This window comes from Neomonachus schauinslandi, chromosome 7, assembly GCF_002201575.2.
Source record: "Neomonachus schauinslandi chromosome 7, ASM220157v2, whole genome shotgun sequence".
NCBI lineage: Eukaryota > Metazoa > Chordata > Mammalia > Carnivora > Phocidae > Neomonachus > Neomonachus schauinslandi.
The window spans coordinates 43270252-43292304 of NC_058409.1; the positions used below are offsets into that span (position 1 = coordinate 43270252).

Consider the following 22053-nt stretch of genomic DNA (forward strand, 5'->3'; position numbering starts at 1 on the left):
CATATCCGTATTACCACACACTTAGTTTAAAACACTACATATTTATCATCTCCTAGTTCCTGTGGTCACAGATCCAGGCACAGCCTAGATGGGTTCTCTACTTAGGATCTCACAGGGCTGCAATCAAGGTGTCCAGGGCTGCTTTCTCATCTGGAGGTGTGAGTGTGGAAGGATCCACTTTCCCACATGTGTGGTTATTCGTAGCATTCATTTCTTTACAATTGTAGGACTGTGAGCTTTAGTTTTTTCACTTGATGCTGGCCAGAGGGCACCCTAAGCTCCTAGAGGTCACTTGCAGTTCTTTCCACATAGGATCCTCCAACATGGCCACTTTTTCCCTTACAGCCAGCAAGGGAGAAGCTCAGCAAAATAGATGCTGTAATCCTACCTAACGTAATCATGCACTCATAGACATCCCATCACCTTTGCCCTGTTATCATAGTTAGAAGTAAGTCACAGGGCCTGCCTTCAGTCAAGGGGAAGAGCCCACACACAGGTGTGGACATCAAGAGATGGGGGCTGTGGAGCCTACCTTAAGAGTCTGTTCTCCAGACACAGTTACATGGATGAACTTTAACATTATGTTGAGTAAAACAAGTTAGATGCAAAAGAGTACATACTGTAAAATTCTGTTTATATGAAATTGTAGATAAGGCAGAACTAATCAACAGTGACAGAAAGTGTAGCACTAAATAATTAGGGGCTGTGGATGGATTAGGGTGGGTGTTTGCATGTGGTCAGACATTAGACAACTTATGGGAGTGATAGAAATGTTCTATATACTGATTGTCGTGCTGGTTAGAAGGTTGTATATGTTTTTCAGAATTTATGGAATTGTACACTTAAAATGGTTTCACTATACCTCAATAAAGTGGATTAAGAAAAAAGAACAATAATCATCGTGAGCATCACAAAATATTTAACTTAAATGTGCCAACTAAATCTAATAATATCCTTAAGATATGCCCAAGGGTCAGTAATCAGAAAGTGACTCATTTCATAATATATCATTTGAAGAATTTTCACAGTTAAAAAATATGCATTCTTATTTTTGTAGTTTTTTATAATGTATACACACCCAGAACTGGCAAAGATCATTTTTTAAAAGATGAGGCTTTATTATAGTGTTGTCTTTTCCTTGAGTGAAGTAAACAACCCATATTTCTAATATAATATCTTTTGGATGCAAACTGTTGACAAGCTTTCTGTAATTTTAGTTCTGAATGGTCACCTTACTGACTCTAGTGATAAATGTCTCATTTACCTTAACCCCAGTTGGTACTGCTTCTAAAAGTGTGTTAGCCATTTTCAGTGCTTATGGAAATTTGAAGAATGTATGCTTCATGAAGTATTTTCCTGCTTGCTTCTTCTAGTCTCTTTTAGTGATTAATGGGAACTTTAATTTGCATGCTCATTTTTATGCTTATTATAGTGTGTTATGTTCCAGTAAGAGTATTAAAGTTCAATGAAGATCTCATGCATACTGATGAGAATGCAAATGAACATTGATGAAAGAATGCTAGGATCTTAAGGCATAAACTGTCCAGTTATCTTGCTAAATTCTACTCAAACAATGGTTACATTATAATGAAGACTGATACAGAATCCACCATACAGATATAATTAGCAATGGCAAAATCATTATATAATTTATAATTGGATAGAGGTTCAGTTCCAGATTGTTATGAGGATAAAAAAAAGAAATGTAGGGGCGCCTGGGTGGCTCAGTCGTTAAGCGTCTGCCTTCAGCTCAGGTCGTGATCCCAGGGTCCTGGGATCGAGCCCCATATCGGGCTCCCTGCTTGGCGGGAAGCCTGCTTCTCCCTCTCCCACTCCCCCTGCTTGTGTTCCCTCTCTCGCTGTGTCTCTCTCTGTCAAATAAATAAATAAAATCTTTAAAAAAAAAAAAAGAAATGTAATGATTTGATATTAATGCTTATTTTTATTCCTTCCTCTTCCTAACCTTTGCCAACCTTTAGCAGGATATTTCCTTTGTTGCATATAGTTATTGGCAAAGTTAGATAAGATTATATAAATGAGTGATCACATCAAATATTTCCAGCTGTAACCTTTGTTGGATACATAGCAGTAAATGGGCATCAACCATCATCTCAAGAACATTTCAAGTATCTGGTTATTGTAGAATTATACAAATTTATCTCAGCAATTGCATTTATTTATCTAGATAAAACAAAGATCTTTTTCCTTGAGCCATTTAAAACAATGCTGAAGAAGTCCTGTATCCTTCCTGAGAGAATAGTGTGTCTCATGAGGGCGACTATTCTAGGCAGTTCTTAATATGTTATCTGAGTTATATTGCATTCTTCCGTGCATGAATTTTATAAACTTATACAAACCAGTAAACTTTAGAAAACACATATCAGTTAGTCTATTAATTGATGTTGGGACTTTAAAAAATTATTGAGATTCTATTGAAGTGTTTTTCTAACCTTACCAAAAAACTGAAAATGCTGTTTTATAGACTCATCCGTAAGACAGATTGTTGTTTTTCTCATGGTAATAGTAAGTATGCATTGTGCCATTATACTTTTTCAGCATGATCTCATGCCAATAGTAGGTGTTCACAGACTCTCAAATACATGGTATTCATTAGTAAAAAGTATAATAGTTAATAATGATTTTCATTTTAGATAATATGAAAGTGTTTTTTAAATTTTATTTTATTATGTTATGTTAATCGCCATACATTACATCATTAGTTTTTTTGTTTTTGTTTTTGTTTTTTAAAGGTTTTTTATTTATTTATTTGAGAGAGAGAGCATGAGATGGGGGAGGGTCAGAGGGAGAAGCAGACTCCCTGACGAGCAGGGAGCCCGATGCGGGACTCGATCCAGGGACTCCAGGATCATGACCTGAGCCGAAGGCAGTCGCTCAACCAACTGAGCCACCCAGGCGCCCACATCATTAGTTTTTGATGTAGTGTTCCATGATTCATTGTTTGCGTATAACACCCAGTGCTCCATTCCATATGTGCCCTCCTTAATACCCATCACCAAGCTAACCTATCCCCCCACCCCCCTCCCCTCTAGAACCCTCAGTTTGTTTCTCAGGGTCCATAGTCTCTCATGGTTTGTCTCCCCCTCCGATTCCCCCCCACTTCATTTTTCCCTTCCTACTATCTTCTTTTTTCTTTTTTTTTTTTTAACACATAATGTATTATTTGTTTCAGAGGTCTGTGATTCATCAGTCTTACACAATTCACAGCACTCATCATAGCACATACCCTCCCCAATGTCCATTACCCAGCCACCCCATCCCTCCCACCCCCCACCACCCCAGCAACCCTCAGTTTGTTTCCTGAGATTAAGAATTCCTCATATCAGTGAAGTCATATGATAACTTGTCTTTCTCTGATTGACTTAAAGTACTTTTGAATCAAGACAGATAGTTGTTGCTACAAGGCCTTATTGGTAGCTCTAGTAAGGGGGTTGGCAAACTTTCTTTAAAAGGCCAGGTGATAAACATCTTGGGCTTTCTGGGTTCTACTGTCTTTGTTTACAACTACTCAACTCTGCTGGTGTAGCGCAAAAACAGCTGTAGATATGTTAACAAATAAGTATGGCTGTGTTCCAATAAAACCTTATTTACTGACACTGAAATTTGAATTGTATGTAATTTTCATGTGTCATGAAATATTGTTCTTCATTTGATATTTTTTTCAACCATTTAAAAATGTAAAAACAAGCCGTGGGTTGAATTTGGCTTGCGGGCTATATAGTTTGCCAACTCTGCCCTAGCAGTTGATTTTTCTGAATTAACTTTCTAATCTAATTTAAAACTAAAGATTTACTGTTTAAAACCTTTTAGAGGTATATGGCTCATGTTGAATTATTTTAAAAGAAGCCTTTGTCCTAGAAAAAAAAAATGTCCATGAATAAAGTTAAGTAACTTATTTTGACCATAAAGAGGCAGATGAAAATTACATAAAGCACTTTATTTCCTTGATTGCACAGAGGAGTCTTACTATTGCTAAGCTGGATTTTCTAACACAGACAAAAGTTCCATTACAACAAATATTCATATAGTGGAAGTATTTTATAGTGGATGTATTCATTCAACAGCTGTATTAAGTACCTACTGTTTGGAGGCATTTAAGTGGTAGAAACATAAATCTCCCATGGATGCACCTTGCCCCTGACAGCCTTGCAAGCCTAACAAGGAACATAAAATCTGTACAAGTTGTGACTAGAAATGGACCAGATAGGAGTGGAAGCTAAGAAGAAAGAGAATGCAGAGAAGAACAGGGATAGAAACTCAGAAGTAGGCGTGTAGAGAAGGTTAAAATGCTGGGACTATATTAAAAATACATTCTATGGGATCAGTGCAAGGCCTGCAGTTGAATGTTGCTGTCTGTACCCCAATAGCCATTCAGTACTGGACTTGTAATGAGGACAGTTCCTGGTGCTATGATTTGAATGACAGAAGACTGACTGGTGGAGCTGGTCCGAAGAAAAGGGAGCTGGTTAGCAGACGGAGCTCAGGTTTTAGAGCCAGTCGAACAAGGGGTTGATTCCCAGGCTGTTACTAATTATATGAATTTAGGCAGATTGCTTAATCTTTCTGAACCTCTGTAAAATGGGGTCACTAATCCTTATTTTCCTGCATGTAATTACAGTTATGACCTATTCCTCTTCTAGTTTTATGTTCTTTGCTTGTTGCTTAGTGAAATTTGAGAGACTGCCTAGTAGAACATGGATAGCTTTTGGAGCTAGAGACAGGGTCAAATCTGGACTCAGATGCCACCATTACCACCTAAATGTATAAATTTGAGAAAGTTATTTAATTTCTCTATTAAATTAGGATATCTCACAATTTTGTAATGAAAACTAAATCAACTAAAGTGATCAAACAGTTTTCTACTTTTTAAAGACCAAATTCCTAAAGTATATTTACTCACAGTTTTCTATATATCCCCATAGGCCAAGCAGATATTATTATTATTATTTTTTTTAATTTTATTTATTTATTTGAGAGAGCGAGAATGAGAGAGAGTACATGAGAGGGGGGAGGGTCAGAGAGAGAAGCAGGCTCCTCGCCGAGCAGGGAGCCCGATGCGGGACTCGATCCCGGGACTCCAGGATCATGACCTGAGCCGAAGGCAGTCGCTTAACCAACTGAGCCACCCAGGCGCCCCCAGATATTATTGATCTTAGTTTTTTTATTGAGTCTGTTATAAAAAAATAGGTTTATGGAATAATAGTGATAATGATAGTATTAACTTAGACTTAATGCTTACTGTATGCCACATTCTGACCTAAGAATTTATAGATATCATTTCATATAACTTTCACAACAACTCTAAAATGTAGATACTACTATAGTCTATATTTTACAGATAGGAAATCTGATTTTTAGAAAATTAAATAGCTTCCCCCAGGTGACACAGCTAGTAAGTGATGAAGCTGGGATTTGAACCCAGAATATCTGATTCTACTCTCCTTAACGATGTACTATATGTCTTCCATGTGATTCTGATACATTTCCCTAGAGGCACCTGCCCTACTTCCTTCCTATTGCTATAAAGCATCAGGCACTCAGTTGAGTTCAGATGATTTTGAGGCCTGATTTTAGATGTGGACTGTCCCCTCCTTAATAAACTCCCTATGCTGTGGTATTTTTTTATGACACAAATCACAACATATGATGACCTGACATCATATGTTTGTGTGTTTATTTTCTGTTCCCCTTCACAAGTATAAATGCTGCAGGAGAGGAGGAAATTCATGTTTACTTCCTTCTTTTATGCCCAGTGCCTAAAACAATATGTAACAGGTGCTAATAAATATTTGTTTTATGCATGAATGAATAAAGTGTGCAAATTATCAAAAACTTACATTTAAGTATCATTTTTCTTTCTAGCTTGGATTAGAAAAACAAGAAAGATTCCACCTACAATGGAGGTAAGAATACACAATGAAAATATTCAAATAGCATGTTTTTATAATGCTGTGTTTCTCAATTAGGAGTTTATATAAAGCCTCAGAATAAATATTATGCATCTTCCCAGAGTGTTAATTTTACTCCACAGAAAACAATTTAAAATGTCTTTATAATAAAATAAATGCACAACTTATGGAATGTAACATGAAATTCATGTGAATTTTTAAATGAAATAAGAAAAATGCAATACAAAACAAAAATACATTTTAGAAAGTTTAGACTTAGAGCAGTTTGCATCAGGACATTTCGCCTGGTTCCTGGGAGCTATGTTCTGATATGGGTGCTTGGTGGAAAAGTCTGAGAAACACTGAATCTCATGGTCCTGTCCAAATCATGCTCTGCTTATTATGCCCTTAACTTTATAGCAAATGTAAACTTTTATAATTTTGTATACATTTAACTCTATCAAGTATCTGAAGAAACTTTAAAATATACAATTAGCATGTAACACGAAACAGATTAATAGTTGAATTTTTATTTTAAACTTTAAAAACATAGTTTTGGTAGTATGCAGAATAAAAAGTATAGCAATGCTATGATGTACATATTTTTAAAACATATTTCATAATTTTTATTTTAAAACAATAACAAAGTATTCTAAAAATACTTCATAAATGTATTTCATAAGAGGAGAATTCCCAAATTCATTAGTGTACTGCCTATTCCTTTTCTTCTATTTAGGACTTCCTTTCTGCTTTCTCTCCCCTCTCCCATCACTACTACAACCCTGATAACAAGAGAAATGGGCTCCAACACTCAGGCCCCACTTGTTGAGAGGTAGAATTCATGATGACCCATAAATTGACATACTTATGCTCCATTTCTCCTGTACTAGCCCAACAATGTTTGTCAGGCCAGAGTCTGAATGAGTGCATCTCTAAACCCATTTCTAGCTTTGTATGTTGTTTCCACTATGGCCCTGCCCTACTCTTGTCAAATCCTTCTTTCTAATATCAGTGAATCTTGGAATAAAAAGGAAGAAAAGTCATTGTGATCCAAGATTCAGAGGCATCCCCAGTGGTTTACAATGGTAGGAATCATCGAGGAGCCCTCCTGAGAACCCTTCTCTTGACCATAGTAAGAGCTCCTATTCTCAGAACTAAAGATGTTTCTTCTATCCTTAGAACTTTAAAAGCCTTCTTCAATGGAAACGATGATACGCAAAGTGATTAGATGGAGAAAACTGCAACAATTAGGCCTAAGACACCAACCCTGTAAATTTCAGGTTTTTCACACGAGCTCCAATTAGAACAATAAGACCAAGCCATTCCATCCATGGTGCTCACATTCTTGAATATATGAAAAGGAGCCTTCCCTTGCCTCTTTTCTAAAGTTCTATCAATCTCATCCTTCTTTATGCTCTTCTGTACCCTCCCAACACACACACACACACACACACACACACACACACACCCTTTTCCTCCCTCCTGATCTTTTCTTTTCCATTGTGTTTCAGGAATTTCTCTTTCTTTGTTAGCAAATTACCCTTCACCTTTAATATTTTCTTAGGAACTTTCTCTACCACAAAGCCGCAACTGAAATCTGCCTGTGTCTGAAAGATAGTGAGCCTCTTCATGCTCATTTTACCACAACCCACAGAAAGAAAGTGGGTTCAACTGCCCCTTTCTTTCCCTAGTCACTTCCAAAAATATTCTTAAATTTTGTGGGGCCAGGGGAGAGTAGTAACTCGGCAATCTAAGTATATTTTTCTCCACCTGTTTATAATTTTTGTCTCTGCCAACTTCTAGGCCACTCCCCACACTGATGGTGGAGATGAGAACCAAACTTATAGACTTCTCCTTCAGTGCCTTCCCGAGTCTTAGCTGTTCCGTTTTGTTTGTTTGTTTGTTTTTACTTCATCCATATTAATATCCCTACCTCAATTGAACAACCGCTTCCATAGCCACAACTTGGTTCTTATCACCAAACACCATTCTACCACTAAAACTTGTAAATTCTTAAATTCCAGATTCTGTATGTGTCATATTAAGAGAATAAAACCTATATTTAATGTAAAATAAGACAAGTATACAGAAAACCACAAGAATTAAATGTACAGCTTAATGGGTTATTATAAGGTGAATTCCACACAGGTCAGAAACAGAACTTTGTCAGCTACTCCAGAATCATATGCCCTGTCTCAATACAACCTCCCCCAAAAGAAACCCTGAACTTGACTTTTACAATAATCATTTTCTCACAGTTTTAACTAATTTGACCACCCAGATGTACATTTTAGTTTAGAGTTGTCCATTTTGTAAAAACTTCACATTTGATTTAAATATCTGTCAATCTTTGTGGTTCTCCTCCATCCCTTTTATTTTCTTCTAAATTTGTCTGTTGAAAAACCTAGCCCATTTGACCTGTAGAGCTTGCCACAGTTTAGATTTTTTCGATCTTACGTTCTTCATGTAGTTCAACACGTTACTCTGTCTTCTGTCTTTCAGTTTAGCAGCTGGATCCAGAGGCTGGATACTCATGTTTTGAACTTTTTGTAAAGATTGTAGAAAATGTTTGACAAGACTATGGGAGAGCACATCTGGTTGTCCCTCTTTTTGTGATCTTCACAGTTGCTTTTGCTTAATGCCTATATCAATTCATTGGAAACAACCTCCTAATCTTGCATGCCTGTTAAAACTAGTTAGTTTTCAAGATGTCACCAATCATTCAAGCTCTCTACTTTTTTTCAAGTCTCTTAGTGAACTCCCACCCCAAAGAGACTTTTTTCCCTTTCACCTTTACACTATGGTTAAAGGCTAGCCAGTAATGCTTAAAATGTCATTTACAGTAGCATCAGAACATAAAACAGCCTGATATAAATTAAGCAAAATATATGCAAGATATGTACACTTAAACCTACAGAATGCTGGTGAGAGAAATTGAAGAAGACCTAAATTAATGGAGAGAAATATCTGTTCGTGGATAGGAATATTTAATATTGCTGAGATGTTAATTCTTCCAAATTGATCTGCAGCAGCAAGTCTTACACTTTATCATGCATCAGAATCACCAGGAAGGCTTGTTAAAACACAGATTGCAGAGTCCCAGCCCTAGAGTTTTTGATCCACTAGGTCAAGGGGAAGGCCTGAATATTTTCATTTATAACAAGTTCCTTGGTGATGCTGATGCTACTGGTCCATACTTTGTGAACCACTGATGTAGAGAGTCAGTCAAATAAAAATCCAATTAAAATCCCATCAGACTTGTCAAAATCAAGATGTATATGAATTCTAAAATGTCTTTGAAAATGCAAAGGCCCTAAAGTATCTGAAAGCAATCATGAAAAAGGAGACAAAAATTAGAGGACATATACTGTCTGGCATTAAGATTTACTCTATAGTAATTACATAGTAATCAAGACAGTGTGGTACTGGCATTGGCATATATAAATAAGTGAATGGAAAAGAATAGAGGATCCAGAAGTAGACACTATACAGCCAGTGGGCTTTTGACAGTAGCACCGAAGGAACACAATTACAAATGGAAAGTCTTTTTAACAAAAGATGCTAGAATAACTTAATATCCATGTGGGAAAAAAATAAACCTTGATCCCTACCTGACATCATGTACCAGTACTAATGCAAGATGGAGCAGAGACTAAACATAAAGGCTAAAACTTATAATGCTTCTAGAAGAAAACATAGTGGAGTATCTTCACAACTTTGAGGTAGGCAGGACATAGAAAGCACTATCCAGAAGGGAGAAACATTGATGAATTAAACTGAATCAAAATTAAAAACTAAGCTTATCCAAAGAGAACATTAGGAAAGCAATAAACTAGGAGAAAATAATCACAATCCATGTATTTGACAAAGGACTCGTATCCACACTAAATAAAGAATACCTCAACTCAATGATTTAAAAGAAAAAAAGACAAAACTAATAAAAATGGCATAAACACCTTGAACAGTCACTTCATAAGATACAAGAATGATCACTAAGCATGTGAAAAGATACTCACATCTCTAGTTATTAGGGAAACCACAATGAGATGCCACTATACTGCACACCCATAAAAAGAGCGAAAATTCAAGAGATTAACAATAGCTATAACTAAAGCAACCATAACTTTCACGCAGTGCTGGTTGTTGTGACAGTAATACAACCATTTTCAAAAACTGGCTCTTTGTTATAAAATCAAACACACACCTAACCTATGACCCCACATTTTTTCTCCTGGCCTCTTTGAAGGCATGAAGGAATAGATTTTTAGGCACACTTCTTGGGAAGCTCTAGCCAAAAGAAGGTTTCATTGCTTGGCAGACCACGCAAGGCCTCCTGATATGTGCCCAGCCCAGTTTTCTTACTTTCCTCCTTACACTTGGTACACCCACTGTCCTCTCCGAGGAACTTCTTACGGTCCCTCAGGTTTACTGTCTTTCCCCTCTCTCATCAGCTGGCACACTTCTGCTCATGCTTAGTTCCCTTTAAAATTCTTTGATGCTTTCCTCAACTTTTTATCTCATAGAGTTAATCACTCCTTTCTGGATATAACTATATGCCTTGTACAGCTGTATAGCCCTTTGAGTTCAGTATTCCCACTCTTTGTTTTGTTCATCCGTTTTTCTGACTATATTGTAAAGCTGTAGGGCACAAGGATTATGTCTCATTCGTTTGTAGGTCACAGACACCTAACACAGAGCCTGATTCATTATTAGATAGGCTTTTGTCAACAGAATTGGAAATCTCAGTGGCATGTCAGTATATTACATGGTTTCCATGACAGAGTTTGAATTCCTGACAGCCAATTATAAAATGACCCTGTTAAACTGAACATATTTTGAAGGTGAGCATTGCCTGTCCTGCTGTCCTAGAAATCCACATTTTGCCGCAGGTTGCCAATGTAGTACAGCACCTGTTCATCAGTGTGGTACCGGTTGAATTAACATGTCACAAAATTAATGAGGTAGACTTTTCCTAACAGTGACTCTATTCCATTAGAAATCACATATAGCAAATATTTTTAAATATTGCTTCTCCTTTCAGACTGACAAAACAGTAGGAAACAAAGTTTTCCATCTTAAAAAGTAAATAGATGTATTGCCAAGTATTGACAAAATACATGACTCAGGAAGAGGTTTACAGACAGTAGAAGAAAGCTGCAATAATGGACCTCACCTGCTTCATTTTTAATACATATGCTCCATGAAAAAGGAAGAGGAAATTCTATAAACCAGTAGAAAATGGAGTTGGAGATGGTGACGCTGTAGTCAAACAAAAGGTTGGGGTAGCATAGGATAATACTTCACAGTAACTTGTTTACTTGACTGTGTTCTAAGATCTGAGCTGAAAGCTCCAAACTCGTTTTTGTCCATGTCCAAGGTGATTTGGCTCTAAAAGATATCACAGTTACTAAAAGACATGTGAGTTTGAAATAGTAGTCAGAATTTCAGTATATTAATTTACAATAATAATTCAGTTGGCACAGGAGAAAAACAGTAGGTTACCTGGTGAGTATGTCTTTAGGATATGGGGTGTTAAGTAAAATAAATGTTTAATTGCATCAGGCCTGAAATTGCCTGTTGTGTGCATCTCAAAATAGGGATAATCTGACCCATAGGAATGGAAATATTTAGATAGAATTGGCCACAGTTCCCAACATCTGTCTCTATCCTAGGAATAACCTTATGACTTGGAATAGGAAAAATTGCTACATGCTGGTTGAGGCTTTCAGGGACACACTGTATGGATTGCCAGTGTTTGCCTCTGTGATTGTCTTTTTTTCTTTGCTTCCCCGTTCTGACTGACATATTATTGATTTGGCTCTTACAGTGGTTATATTATGATCAAATGTTGCTGGCCCTGCAGCTATATTCTTTCATTTATTCTTTTCACATCTCTGCTCTGGCCTATATTGTGTTGATCTTAGAGTTTAACTTTCAGCAAGGAATCTTATTTCTGAAATCTTGAGGTCCATTTTACCATTGTCTCCAAGTAACTGACACTTAACTGATTGAGTTCTCAGTGCCCAGTATTATTGTGTTCGTTTTATAAGTTACAGAATTGAAATGTCTTAACATGGACATTTTTGCATATATAACCTCACTTTCCTGATACCTTAAATTGCAAAGATAGAGTGTAGGTTCTTGTGGAAAAACAGACCCGTACTTCAAACCTCACACTATCATTTCTGGTTATACAGTGGAAATGGGTGAGAAAATTGCAGCATGCTTGTATGCTGGGTTACAACATCATTCATTAAAGATGAATGACCTAGAGCTGGGTGTATCAGTGGGGCTAAATCTCAGAAACATGATGTCAAGCAAAAAGAGAAGTTACAGAAGATTTCATACAGTATGATACCATTTCTATAAAGTTTGAAAGCAAGGAAAGATTAACGGACCTTCAAGCAAAATTAGCAAGTTAAGCTATGAATTTACTTTATCTTTTCAAGCCTAATGAAAACGACAGCAAAGGGATTTATTTTTAAAAGCATAAACCTACAAGGTCAAAGAAATTGAAGAGGAAAAAACAGCAACATTGTTTTGGAAGCTGGAAAGCAGATGAACAGGTGGTAACAGATTTAGCAAAATTGAGAATGTCTTCTAACCTGGCAGAGAAGAAAGCCCCGAAGCAACCCCGTTTACATCACAGAACCCCCGAATGCTCAGTAATTGGCAGTGCCAGGAAATCCTAAAAGTGGAGTTGAGGCTGGTGCTAAAAACAATAACCCGGTTGAAAATCTGTTTAAGAAGCAATTAGATGCTAACCAATAAATTGTAGGCAAAATGGTAGAATTGGAAAAAATCACCATTTTTCAGTGATCCAAATTGTAATAGCTTACTCAGGAAAAATCATTAGTGTATACTAAAGCCATTGGGACAGATTTTGTTGGGAAACGGGATATTTACGTGAGCTCAAGTTATCTCCTTACAGAATACTTACTAATTACAAAGGGGGAAAAAAGGTACATTTATAGTAGATAAATCTAGTGAATACCACCTTAACCAAGTGGTCAAAAGTTGTACCAAGTAGAACAACTTGACATCATCGTGTGCCCCTTGTGTAATGCACTGAGAATCAGACAATACTTACGTTGTATTTCTTAAAATGCATGATCTTTATCTAATCATGAGGAAAGAACTGGAAAACCTAAATTGGAACACATTTCAGGTCATGTCAGTGTTATGAACAACAAAGAAAGACTAATCAACATGGCAACTAAATGTAATATGTGACCCTGGATTAGGGGGGCGAACTTAGCTATAAATAAGGACAGTATTGGGGTAATTAGTAAAGTTTGAACATGAACCATATATTAAATAATAGTACGATCTCAGGGTTAAGTCTCCTGAAGAAAAAAGAAGGATGCTGTTAAATTCTCTTTGTGAAAGTTTGAAAATCCAGCAACTTCTCTACCCAACTGAGAACTGGGAGTTTATATATGGAAAAGGAAAAACAATATCCAGACAAATTTGAGGGAAGAGGTACCAATCTGAAAATAGGAGTGATTGAATGAACACATACTTACTGAACTTAACAAGTGAGGTTGAATTATAGATAGTATAATTCCAATACCTGGAAAATACACAGAATTTACTTATTATTTCTAAGGAAAACAAAGCTTAGGTAGGAAAAAGAAAAATAATCCTGGTATACTAGATAACTTACTTGTTATAGTGTGTATTCATAATCATATAAATATTGAATATTGATATACCACTATATTGAGAGTATTAAGCCTCAAGAAGGATGAGGTAAATCCTCATTTTCAATAGTAAGTTAATATACAGTGCTTAAATTTGAAAAATAAAGAAGTGATAACATACGAATGTTATTTAGATATTGAGGAGGGATCAGGAGCAGAGTCTCCTTTACAGCTGTCAAACATTTTCATTTTCGTGGCTCCCTTGTTTGGCCTGTGCCATAACCGGAGACATCAAGTGAAAGCATATAAAGTAGTTGTTTGGGGGGAGAGAGAACTATATTTCATAATAAGCTTTGTAGAGCAATGTGGCCGCACAAATTATGTGAATATGTAATTTTGATTTAAAGAGAAGAATTTTAAAAAACAGTGCTATAGATGAGAGGTAGCGAAGTTGTTCCCCAGAGTACCAGCAAGTAACTATTTCAGGCGTTGTGAGACACAGTGTCATTGCTCGTATTTAACTCGGCCGTGGTAGTGTGAACGCAGTTACAGCAGGCAGTACGTGAACAAGCGAGTGTGGTTGTGTGCAGCGTAACTTTATTCACAAAACAGGTGGTGGGTAGATCCTGGTTTGCCAACCCCAGCTGTTGATGAGTGCCTTTCAAATTGGGATACCTCTACAGCTGAGAACACAAAGGCTTTCAGTGGGATCTGCAGGTATGGATCGCTTTAAAGACATTAATTTCCATATTCTCTCTTTCCATATGTCGTCTTTCCTAAAAATGATCTGCCTGAGAACTCTTTCTGGTCTGCCAGTTCTCCTTTTTGACGTCTTTCATAGTCATCTGTCTCCCACTTTTCAAAAGGAAAGCTTACCCCTTGTCCATGCTAAATCTTACTCTGGTGCGTTGCCTTGGGGTTTAAAAATCTCCAGGGCACCAAACAGAGACTTGGAGACTGAATTTCTCCTGAGGGAGAGTCTCTTGAGACTAAAGCAGAGAAAGCTTCAGTAAAAATTACTGAAGGGGGAACACATTATTTCAGCCAGGTGACAAACTCGTGGCAAGGATCCATGCCTTATAGTTTCTCTGTCTACCTAGCTAGCTATCCATTTATCTCTCTTAAAATTAAAATCCACAAGTGAGAAAGTTGTCATAGGGACATATAATAATACATTTATTTGAATTTAAAAACTAAGTTAGACTTTTTCTGACAGAGAATAAGTCACATTTGGCTGATTGGGTTTGACAATGAGGACTGGCTTTGCCAATTAGGTTATATGGTTATATTTTCCACATTGAATAAGTTAAACTGCAGCTCCAAGGCTTTGGCAAAAAACGTACTTAGAGGATGCATTCAATATGCAATAAACCGGAAAATACATCCTTTGCTATATTTAAGTGTCAGCTTAAATGTGCAAGATAGGTACATGGTTTTCAAAAGTCTTAAGAGATACGTGTGCCAACAAATTTAGGAAATCACTGCTCCCATTGTTTATGGATATATAAAGGTGTAGTAAAAGTTTTAAAAACATGCATGAAAATGATAGACAAGAAATTGAGGGTAGTTATTACCTCTGGGGAAGGAGAATGTTGGGGGGAGGGGTCACAGTGTTTTATTGGTCATATCTGTAGTATTTTATTTTTTAAGCTGGATCATGGTCATATCTGTGGTGTTTTATTAAGTTGGTTATAGCTGCAGTATTTTGTTTCTTAAGCTGGATGGTGGGCACATGGGTATATATAATATTATTAACTATATTTATACACTTGGAATATTTTATTAAAAAAGAATACAATGAAACCTTGTAATCCTATATTTTAAGAGAACATGTTGGGTCCCTGATACAAAAATAAGATATTTAGAATAAACTGAAAACTGGAATGCTTGAAATTCTAAAATACTAAAAGCACATAAGGAGTTATCATAGCAGTATGCATAAGAAACCATCAGTGTGTTGGGGTGCCTTGGGTGGCTCAGTCAGTTAAGCTTCTGCCTTCGGCTCAGATCATAAGCTTCTGCCTTGGGCTCAGATCATGATCCTGGGGTCCTGGGATCAAGCCCCTCATCTAGCTCCCTGCTCAGTGGGGAGTCTGCTTCTTCCTTTCCGTCTGCCCTTCCCCCCTCTTCCTGTACTATTTCTCTTACTCCCTCTCTCTCAAATAAATAAATTAAATCTTTAAAAAGAAACCAATCAGTGTGGCTTAGTTTTTGGAATTCCTTGTTAAAACCCTAATGCTTATATATTTCTATTATTCATTCAGTTACTTACTAAGCACCTGGTATGTGCTTAATAGCTACCATAATTTCCTTGTAGACCTCTTTTGTACGTACCAATCTGTCCTAGATACCATAACTCTGTTAAATTATGTTTAGATTTTGGTTTTAGTATCTTTTCTTTCCCTCTGAGAAAGCGAATTCGTCTGATTAATCTTTAAGATTGCAAGGGAAAAATATTCACATATTGCCTTCAGGAATTAGATCTTATTGCAAGTTTACAAAGGAGCATTATGTCTTCAGTTGTGCAGTCATTCCAGGATCTTTGGTTTCCAAGACTAGAAAGGATATATCCTTGAGCTTGATCAACATCCCATTCTTTAGTCACCTACTAGCATTTCTTCCTCCCCGAAGATGATGTGTCTGGATGGGTTTACCACCATTCACAATGAAAAGTTCCTGTTGAGTGGGAGTTATGCCAGTCATTTGACCTCCCTCATGCTTACCGCATTTGTGCCTGTATTTGACCAGGCAAAGCGGCAGTCTTCTCCCCATTCAGGAGCACCTGAAGCACTGCAGTTTATTCCTGCCAGTATAATTATTGGGTACTTCTGTGACTCTGGTGTGGCCAGAGTTATGATTTTACTTGTTTTTTTCCCTTTGTTTGATTAAAAAATTAGTGTAACAATTTTAAAAACAGATGGTAAATTACCCCAAATCCTATGGCTGGTTGCACAACTCAACTTTAACAAGTTATTCATATATTGGTACATTATTGTAATTTGGGCATACTTTTATTATTTTGTATTCTGATGTTTTCATTTAACTATCAAAAGAATAAAGCCAGTACTTGAAACACAAGAGCGTAACATTTAGAGATGCCTTTTCTATATACCTTTTTTGATATTGACCTCTAGCTTTGTAAAAGCTGAGATGATATAAATTTGCCATGTTCCTCTAGAAAAATGTGGGAGGATATGAAAGTGAATCACTTGAGCATTTTGAGCTCCTTGGAGTCTATACTCAATCATAAGCTACTTTATCTCCCTTACTGTAGGTATTTATTAATTGTACAAGAAATTTTTATTCTAGTTTGTGTTGTAAATCTTCCTGGTTTTCAAAATATTGATTTTAGGTAGGGCTTGCTAAAAAGTATCTCAAATTTCAAGCATCCCACCTTTCTCATTCTGAAAGGATTGCTTCTTATATGCCTCTGTACAAAGCTGAGGTCTGAGTTTCAGCTTAGTTTATCCTTAGCACATTTTTTTCTTCTATTTTGCTCTTTTATCTGACTTCTAAGGAGCGGAACAAAAAAAGTTTTTTTTAAAGATGTATATAAATAAAGTGTTATTATTTATTATTTTTAGATATGCTTATGCTCAGTTTCTTCTGAGATTCATCATAACTTACTAGGTGCATATTAAAAAGTATACAGAATTAGTTCTGAATAGTTAACCTTCTGAGACATATCATCAGTCACTAAAACATGTCCCATTTAAGTTTTAAAACTGGGCTTACATCCAGAGTGAAAAAGGTTAAGGGAGTTAAAATGAGGTCAGGGGGTTTTTTTTTGTTTTTGTTTTTGTTTTTTAATCCACACTCTTTCTCAGTTATCTTACCAAAACAATTTCTTGTGATTTTTCTCTTATTCTTCCATGCTGGAGAAGTAATGATTTTTCTCACAATCTAAATTAAAAAAAAAAAAATTGCTACTGATCACTTTTATCAGACATTACTTGTTTTCTTTAAATGGGGGTAATAATGGTGCTTAGGAAGATTGTATGGGTGATGTACCCTCTAGGATACCAAGCCACAGTTGACTGTCACAGTTAGGTATGCCAGATTTTATTCTCAAATATTTATTATGACAGTGATAAAATACTACACTAATTTGCTATGTGTATGTTGTTCCTATGGTGATAAGAAATTAGGCATTTTATATAATTTTTCTGATATACATATGTTCATTGTGTTTTATGTATTCAAATATACTTAATTTCCTTCTCAAATACCACATTCTGTTGCCACTGTGATGCATTTTTTTTACCAGTATTCTAAATTTTTTTTTTTAAAAGATTTTATTTATTTGACAGAGAGAAACACAGCGAAAGAGGGAACACAAGCAGGGGGAGTGGGAGAGGGAGAAGCAGGCTTCCCGCCGAGCAGAGAGCCTGATGCGGGGCTCCATCCCAGGACGCTGGGATCATGACCTGAGCTGAAGGCAGACGTTTAACGACTGAGCCACCCAGGCGCCCCTTTACCAGCATTCTAAAACATGAGCAAATGAATGTGTCATCTAGGGCAAGGTTTTTCAATTTATGTGCTACATTAGAGGGCTGTGAAATCAGTTTAGTGGGTTATAAGTATTTTTGCTTTCTAATAAAGTAGAAAAAAATATGGGATAGGAAATACCAGCATATAAAACCTTACTAACGGTGCGTATTGTTTTCTGAAATTCTTGTTTCACATACATATATGCGTATGTTTGTGTGTCAGTTGTAATGTAAAATGTATTTCTTACTGCAGTGGTTAATTTTTTTTTAAGATTATTTATTTATTGGGGCGCATGGGTGGCTGAGTCGTTAAGTGTCTGCCTTCAGCTCAGGTCACGATCCCGGAGTCCTGGGATCGAGCCCCGCATCGGGCTCCCTGCTCGGCGGGAAGGCTGCTTCTCCCTCTCTCACTCCCCCTACTTGTGTTCCTTCTCTCACTGTGTCTCTCTCTATCAAATAAATAAAATCTTTAAAAAAAAAAAAAAGATTATTTATTTATTTATTTATTTATTTTTGCGAGAGAGTGCGCGCATGTGGGCGCGCGCGAATGCACACACATGAGCACGAGCTCGGGGGGGAGGGGCAGAGGGAGAAGCAGCCTCTCCGCTCAGCAGGGAGCCTGATGGGGGGACTCATCCCAGGACCCCGGGATCATGACCTGAGTCGAAGGCAGACGCTTAACCAACTGAGTCACCCAGGTGCCTGCGATGGCTAATTTTTATGTGTCAAGTTGACTAGGCCATAGCAACCAGATATTTGGTCAACCACTAGTCTAGATTTTGCTGTGAAGGAATTTTTTTTTAGCTGATATGAACATTCAACAATAGATTTTGAATAAAGCAGATTATCCTCCATAATGTGGCTGGGCCTCATCCAGTCTTAGTTGAGAAGAAAGACTGACATCCTCTGAGGAAGAGTGGATTCTGCCTGTAGATTCCTTTTGGACTCAGGCAACATCACCTCTTCCCTGGGTCTCCAGACTGCCAGGCTACCAAGAAGATTTGGACTTCCTAACCTCCACAATTATGTGAGTCAATTCCTTAAAATTAATCAATTCCCAGGGCACCTGGGTGGCTCAGTTGTTAAGCATCTGCCTTCGGCTGGGGTCATGATCCCAGAATCCTGGGATCGAGCCCCGAGTCGGGCTCCCTGCCCAGCGGGAAGCCTGCTTCTTCCTCTCCCACTCCCCCCAACCCCCGCTTGTGTTCCCTCTCTTGCTCTCTCGCTGTCTGTCGAATAAATCTTAAAAAAAAAAATTAATTCGCCCATATATATACATATATTCATACACATACTATATATGCATATAAATATATATATATACACACACATTCATACACATCTTATTGGTTCTGTTTCTTTTGAGAACCCTGATATACTTACTTAAAGGTCATAGTACAAAAAGTTGAAAATTACTAATCTTGAGAGTAGTTTTTTAACCTAGTGACTGGTATATGTAAAATGCTTGGCCCTAGCCCTTGGGCCCTGGCCCAAGATAGGCATTAGATAAGTGATAGCTGCTATTATTTTATTATTTCTGCTTGTTATTATTTAAAGTCCAGGAGAATCCTAATTTGATGTGAAGTTATGTTGAGATATTTCTAAGTTCTATACTCATTTAAACTATCTTTTTAAAGAGATTAATCTGCATTTGAGAATAACGTTGTGGTATTTTGAATGTTTGCTTTATAGAAATTATTGTCAAATTTTCTGCTTTGTTTCCTTCTCCCCATTTGCATGGCCTAAGAGCTGCCTGCGTTTTTTCCACCATAATATTCAGAGCAGTTTAATATTTTTGAATTTGTGAAAAGATACTCTTTCTTTACATGTAGTTCAAGGTGATTTAAATTCTTTTTTTTTTTTTTAAGATTTTATTTATTTATTTGACAGAGAGAGAGACACAGCGAGAGAGGGAACACAAGCAGGGGGAGTGGGAGAGGGAGAAGCAGGCTCTCCACCGAGCAGGGAGCCCGACGTGAGGCTCAATCCCAGGACTCTGGGATCATGACCTGAGCCGAAGGCAGCTGCTTAACCGACTGGGCCACCCAGGTGCCCCAAGGTGATTTAAATTCTTAATCTCAATGTAAGGGACAGACATAAAAGAACCCAGTATCACCTGCCCTCCCTCACATCCTCTTGTCCTACTTTACTCCAGCCTAGCTGCAGCTACCATCTATCATATGTATCACGTTACTGTAGCTCTGCTGAGTAGCTTTAGCCTTCTGCTTTGACACTGTAGCATGAGATACCTGTGGGTAATAAACCTGGAAATGTGTGAGGATTACCACACCAGGTGACCCTTGATCCATGGGGGATAGGAGCTAATGGATAAATGCTCCCTTTCTGCCCCATACGCAGACAGGTCAAGCACATTGAGACAGTTCGGGCACATTCAACATGACTCCTCAAAAGGTTCCAGCAGGAATTGGGTCCCAGAGTCCAGAGCACTGACCAGATCCAAAGCATACCTCTGGTTTGGCTTTCCTTCCCTATTTCACTCTCTCTAGGATCTTACTCCTCTTCTCGAGGATCACTTGTTCAGCATCGGATTTATTGAAACCAAAATTGTTGTCTGTAGTAGACAAAATTGAGCCCAAAATTGAAATGGTCAGTACCTAGTAATTAAATTCATCAGGCCAACTGACTTTGTAACATGAGTGCACATTGGTCCTGTTGGCACAAAATAATATGTTCCTTAGAAATATTGAAGAGAAAGAGTGTGTGTAGGTCTATCAGATATACTTGAAAATTTTGTGACCAAAATCATCTTAATGGGATAAAATTCTGGGCTGTCATTCAGTACTTGCCCAGATACTTGAGAGACCCTGAGATTAATTTTTCAAGAACAGCTGACTTGGCCTATAAGCGTTATTGAAACTTAACTCATACAGGAGTCCAGTGATTTGGTTTCCTAGTAAGAATCCTGATTGTACTTTTCTAGCTTGATTGTGGAGTGACTATCTTACTGCTGCCCATCAGGGATTAGAAGCAGGCATCTCCTTTCTACATGGAACACTGCTAACAAACTGACCTACAGAAGTATTCCTTAGATTGTCTTAGATTTGAACCTTTCAAAAGTGTGGCTGAAGGAAATTATGTCTAAAGATCTTTTTTTTTTTTTGTCTAAAGATCTTCTAGGATAGAACTACCCAGCTGGTGAGCCAGAGCTGTATAGAGATATTCCCACAGTATTGATGCTCTTAGTCCTCCACTGGACATTTGCTTCCTGTTGTGAAAAATTGGGGGAAGAATTGCCTAAGGCCGCACTGTGCAATAGAAATATGTTAGCCACATATTTAATTTTAAATTTTCCAAAAGACCCGTTAGAAAAAGTAAAAATAGGTGAAATTAATTTTAATAATGTATTTTATTTAACCAAGTATATCAAAATATTATCATTTCATCTCATTATTGACATATTTTATGTTTTTAATACTAATCTTTGAAATCCAGTGTTTATTTTACACTTACAGCATATCTTTTTTTAAAAAAGATTTATTTATTTATTTGAGAGAGAAAACGCCCGCGCACAACGGGGGGAAGGGGCACAGAGAGAGGGAGACAAGCAGACTCCCCGCTGAGTGGGGGGACACCCCCCCCCCGCCAACATGGGGCTCAATCCCAGGACCTGAGATCATGACCTAAGCCAAAACCAAGAGTCAGGTGCTCAACTAAGTCACCCAGGCACCCTGCCTTAGAGCATATCTTAATTCAGACTAGCCGCATTTCAGGTTGTCAAAGCCGCATGTGGTCGGTGTTCACCATTGAACAGTGAAGATCTAAGGGATATACTAGCCACCTCCTGTATCAAGTGAGATCATCAGACATATAGCTCCTCCCTCATTAAGTTCTAGCTTTTCTGTTTTGGGCCTTTGAGCGAGTGAAAAGGCTGGAAGATAATCACTTCTGAATCTGTTTGAAAGTGGTTATTGAAGATGTTGGTTATTTTGCTGTTTATCTCTTATTTAAGAATTTCTCAAAACCAAATTCTTCATGGAATTATCTACCAGAAAA

General features: G+C 37.3%; 1 protein-coding gene across 1 annotated transcript in view; it reads left to right on the top strand.

Annotated features, from left to right (window-relative positions):
* The window catches only part of NDUFAF2 (NADH:ubiquinone oxidoreductase complex assembly factor 2), a 145628-nt gene that overhangs the window by 95814 nt on the left and 27761 nt on the right, over positions 1–22053 (top strand). The window contains exon 3 of the mRNA XM_021701969.1: positions 5881–5921. Coding sequence (XP_021557644.1) covers positions 5881–5921 — 41 coding nt within the window. The remainder of the gene's footprint in view (positions 1–5880; positions 5922–22053) is intronic.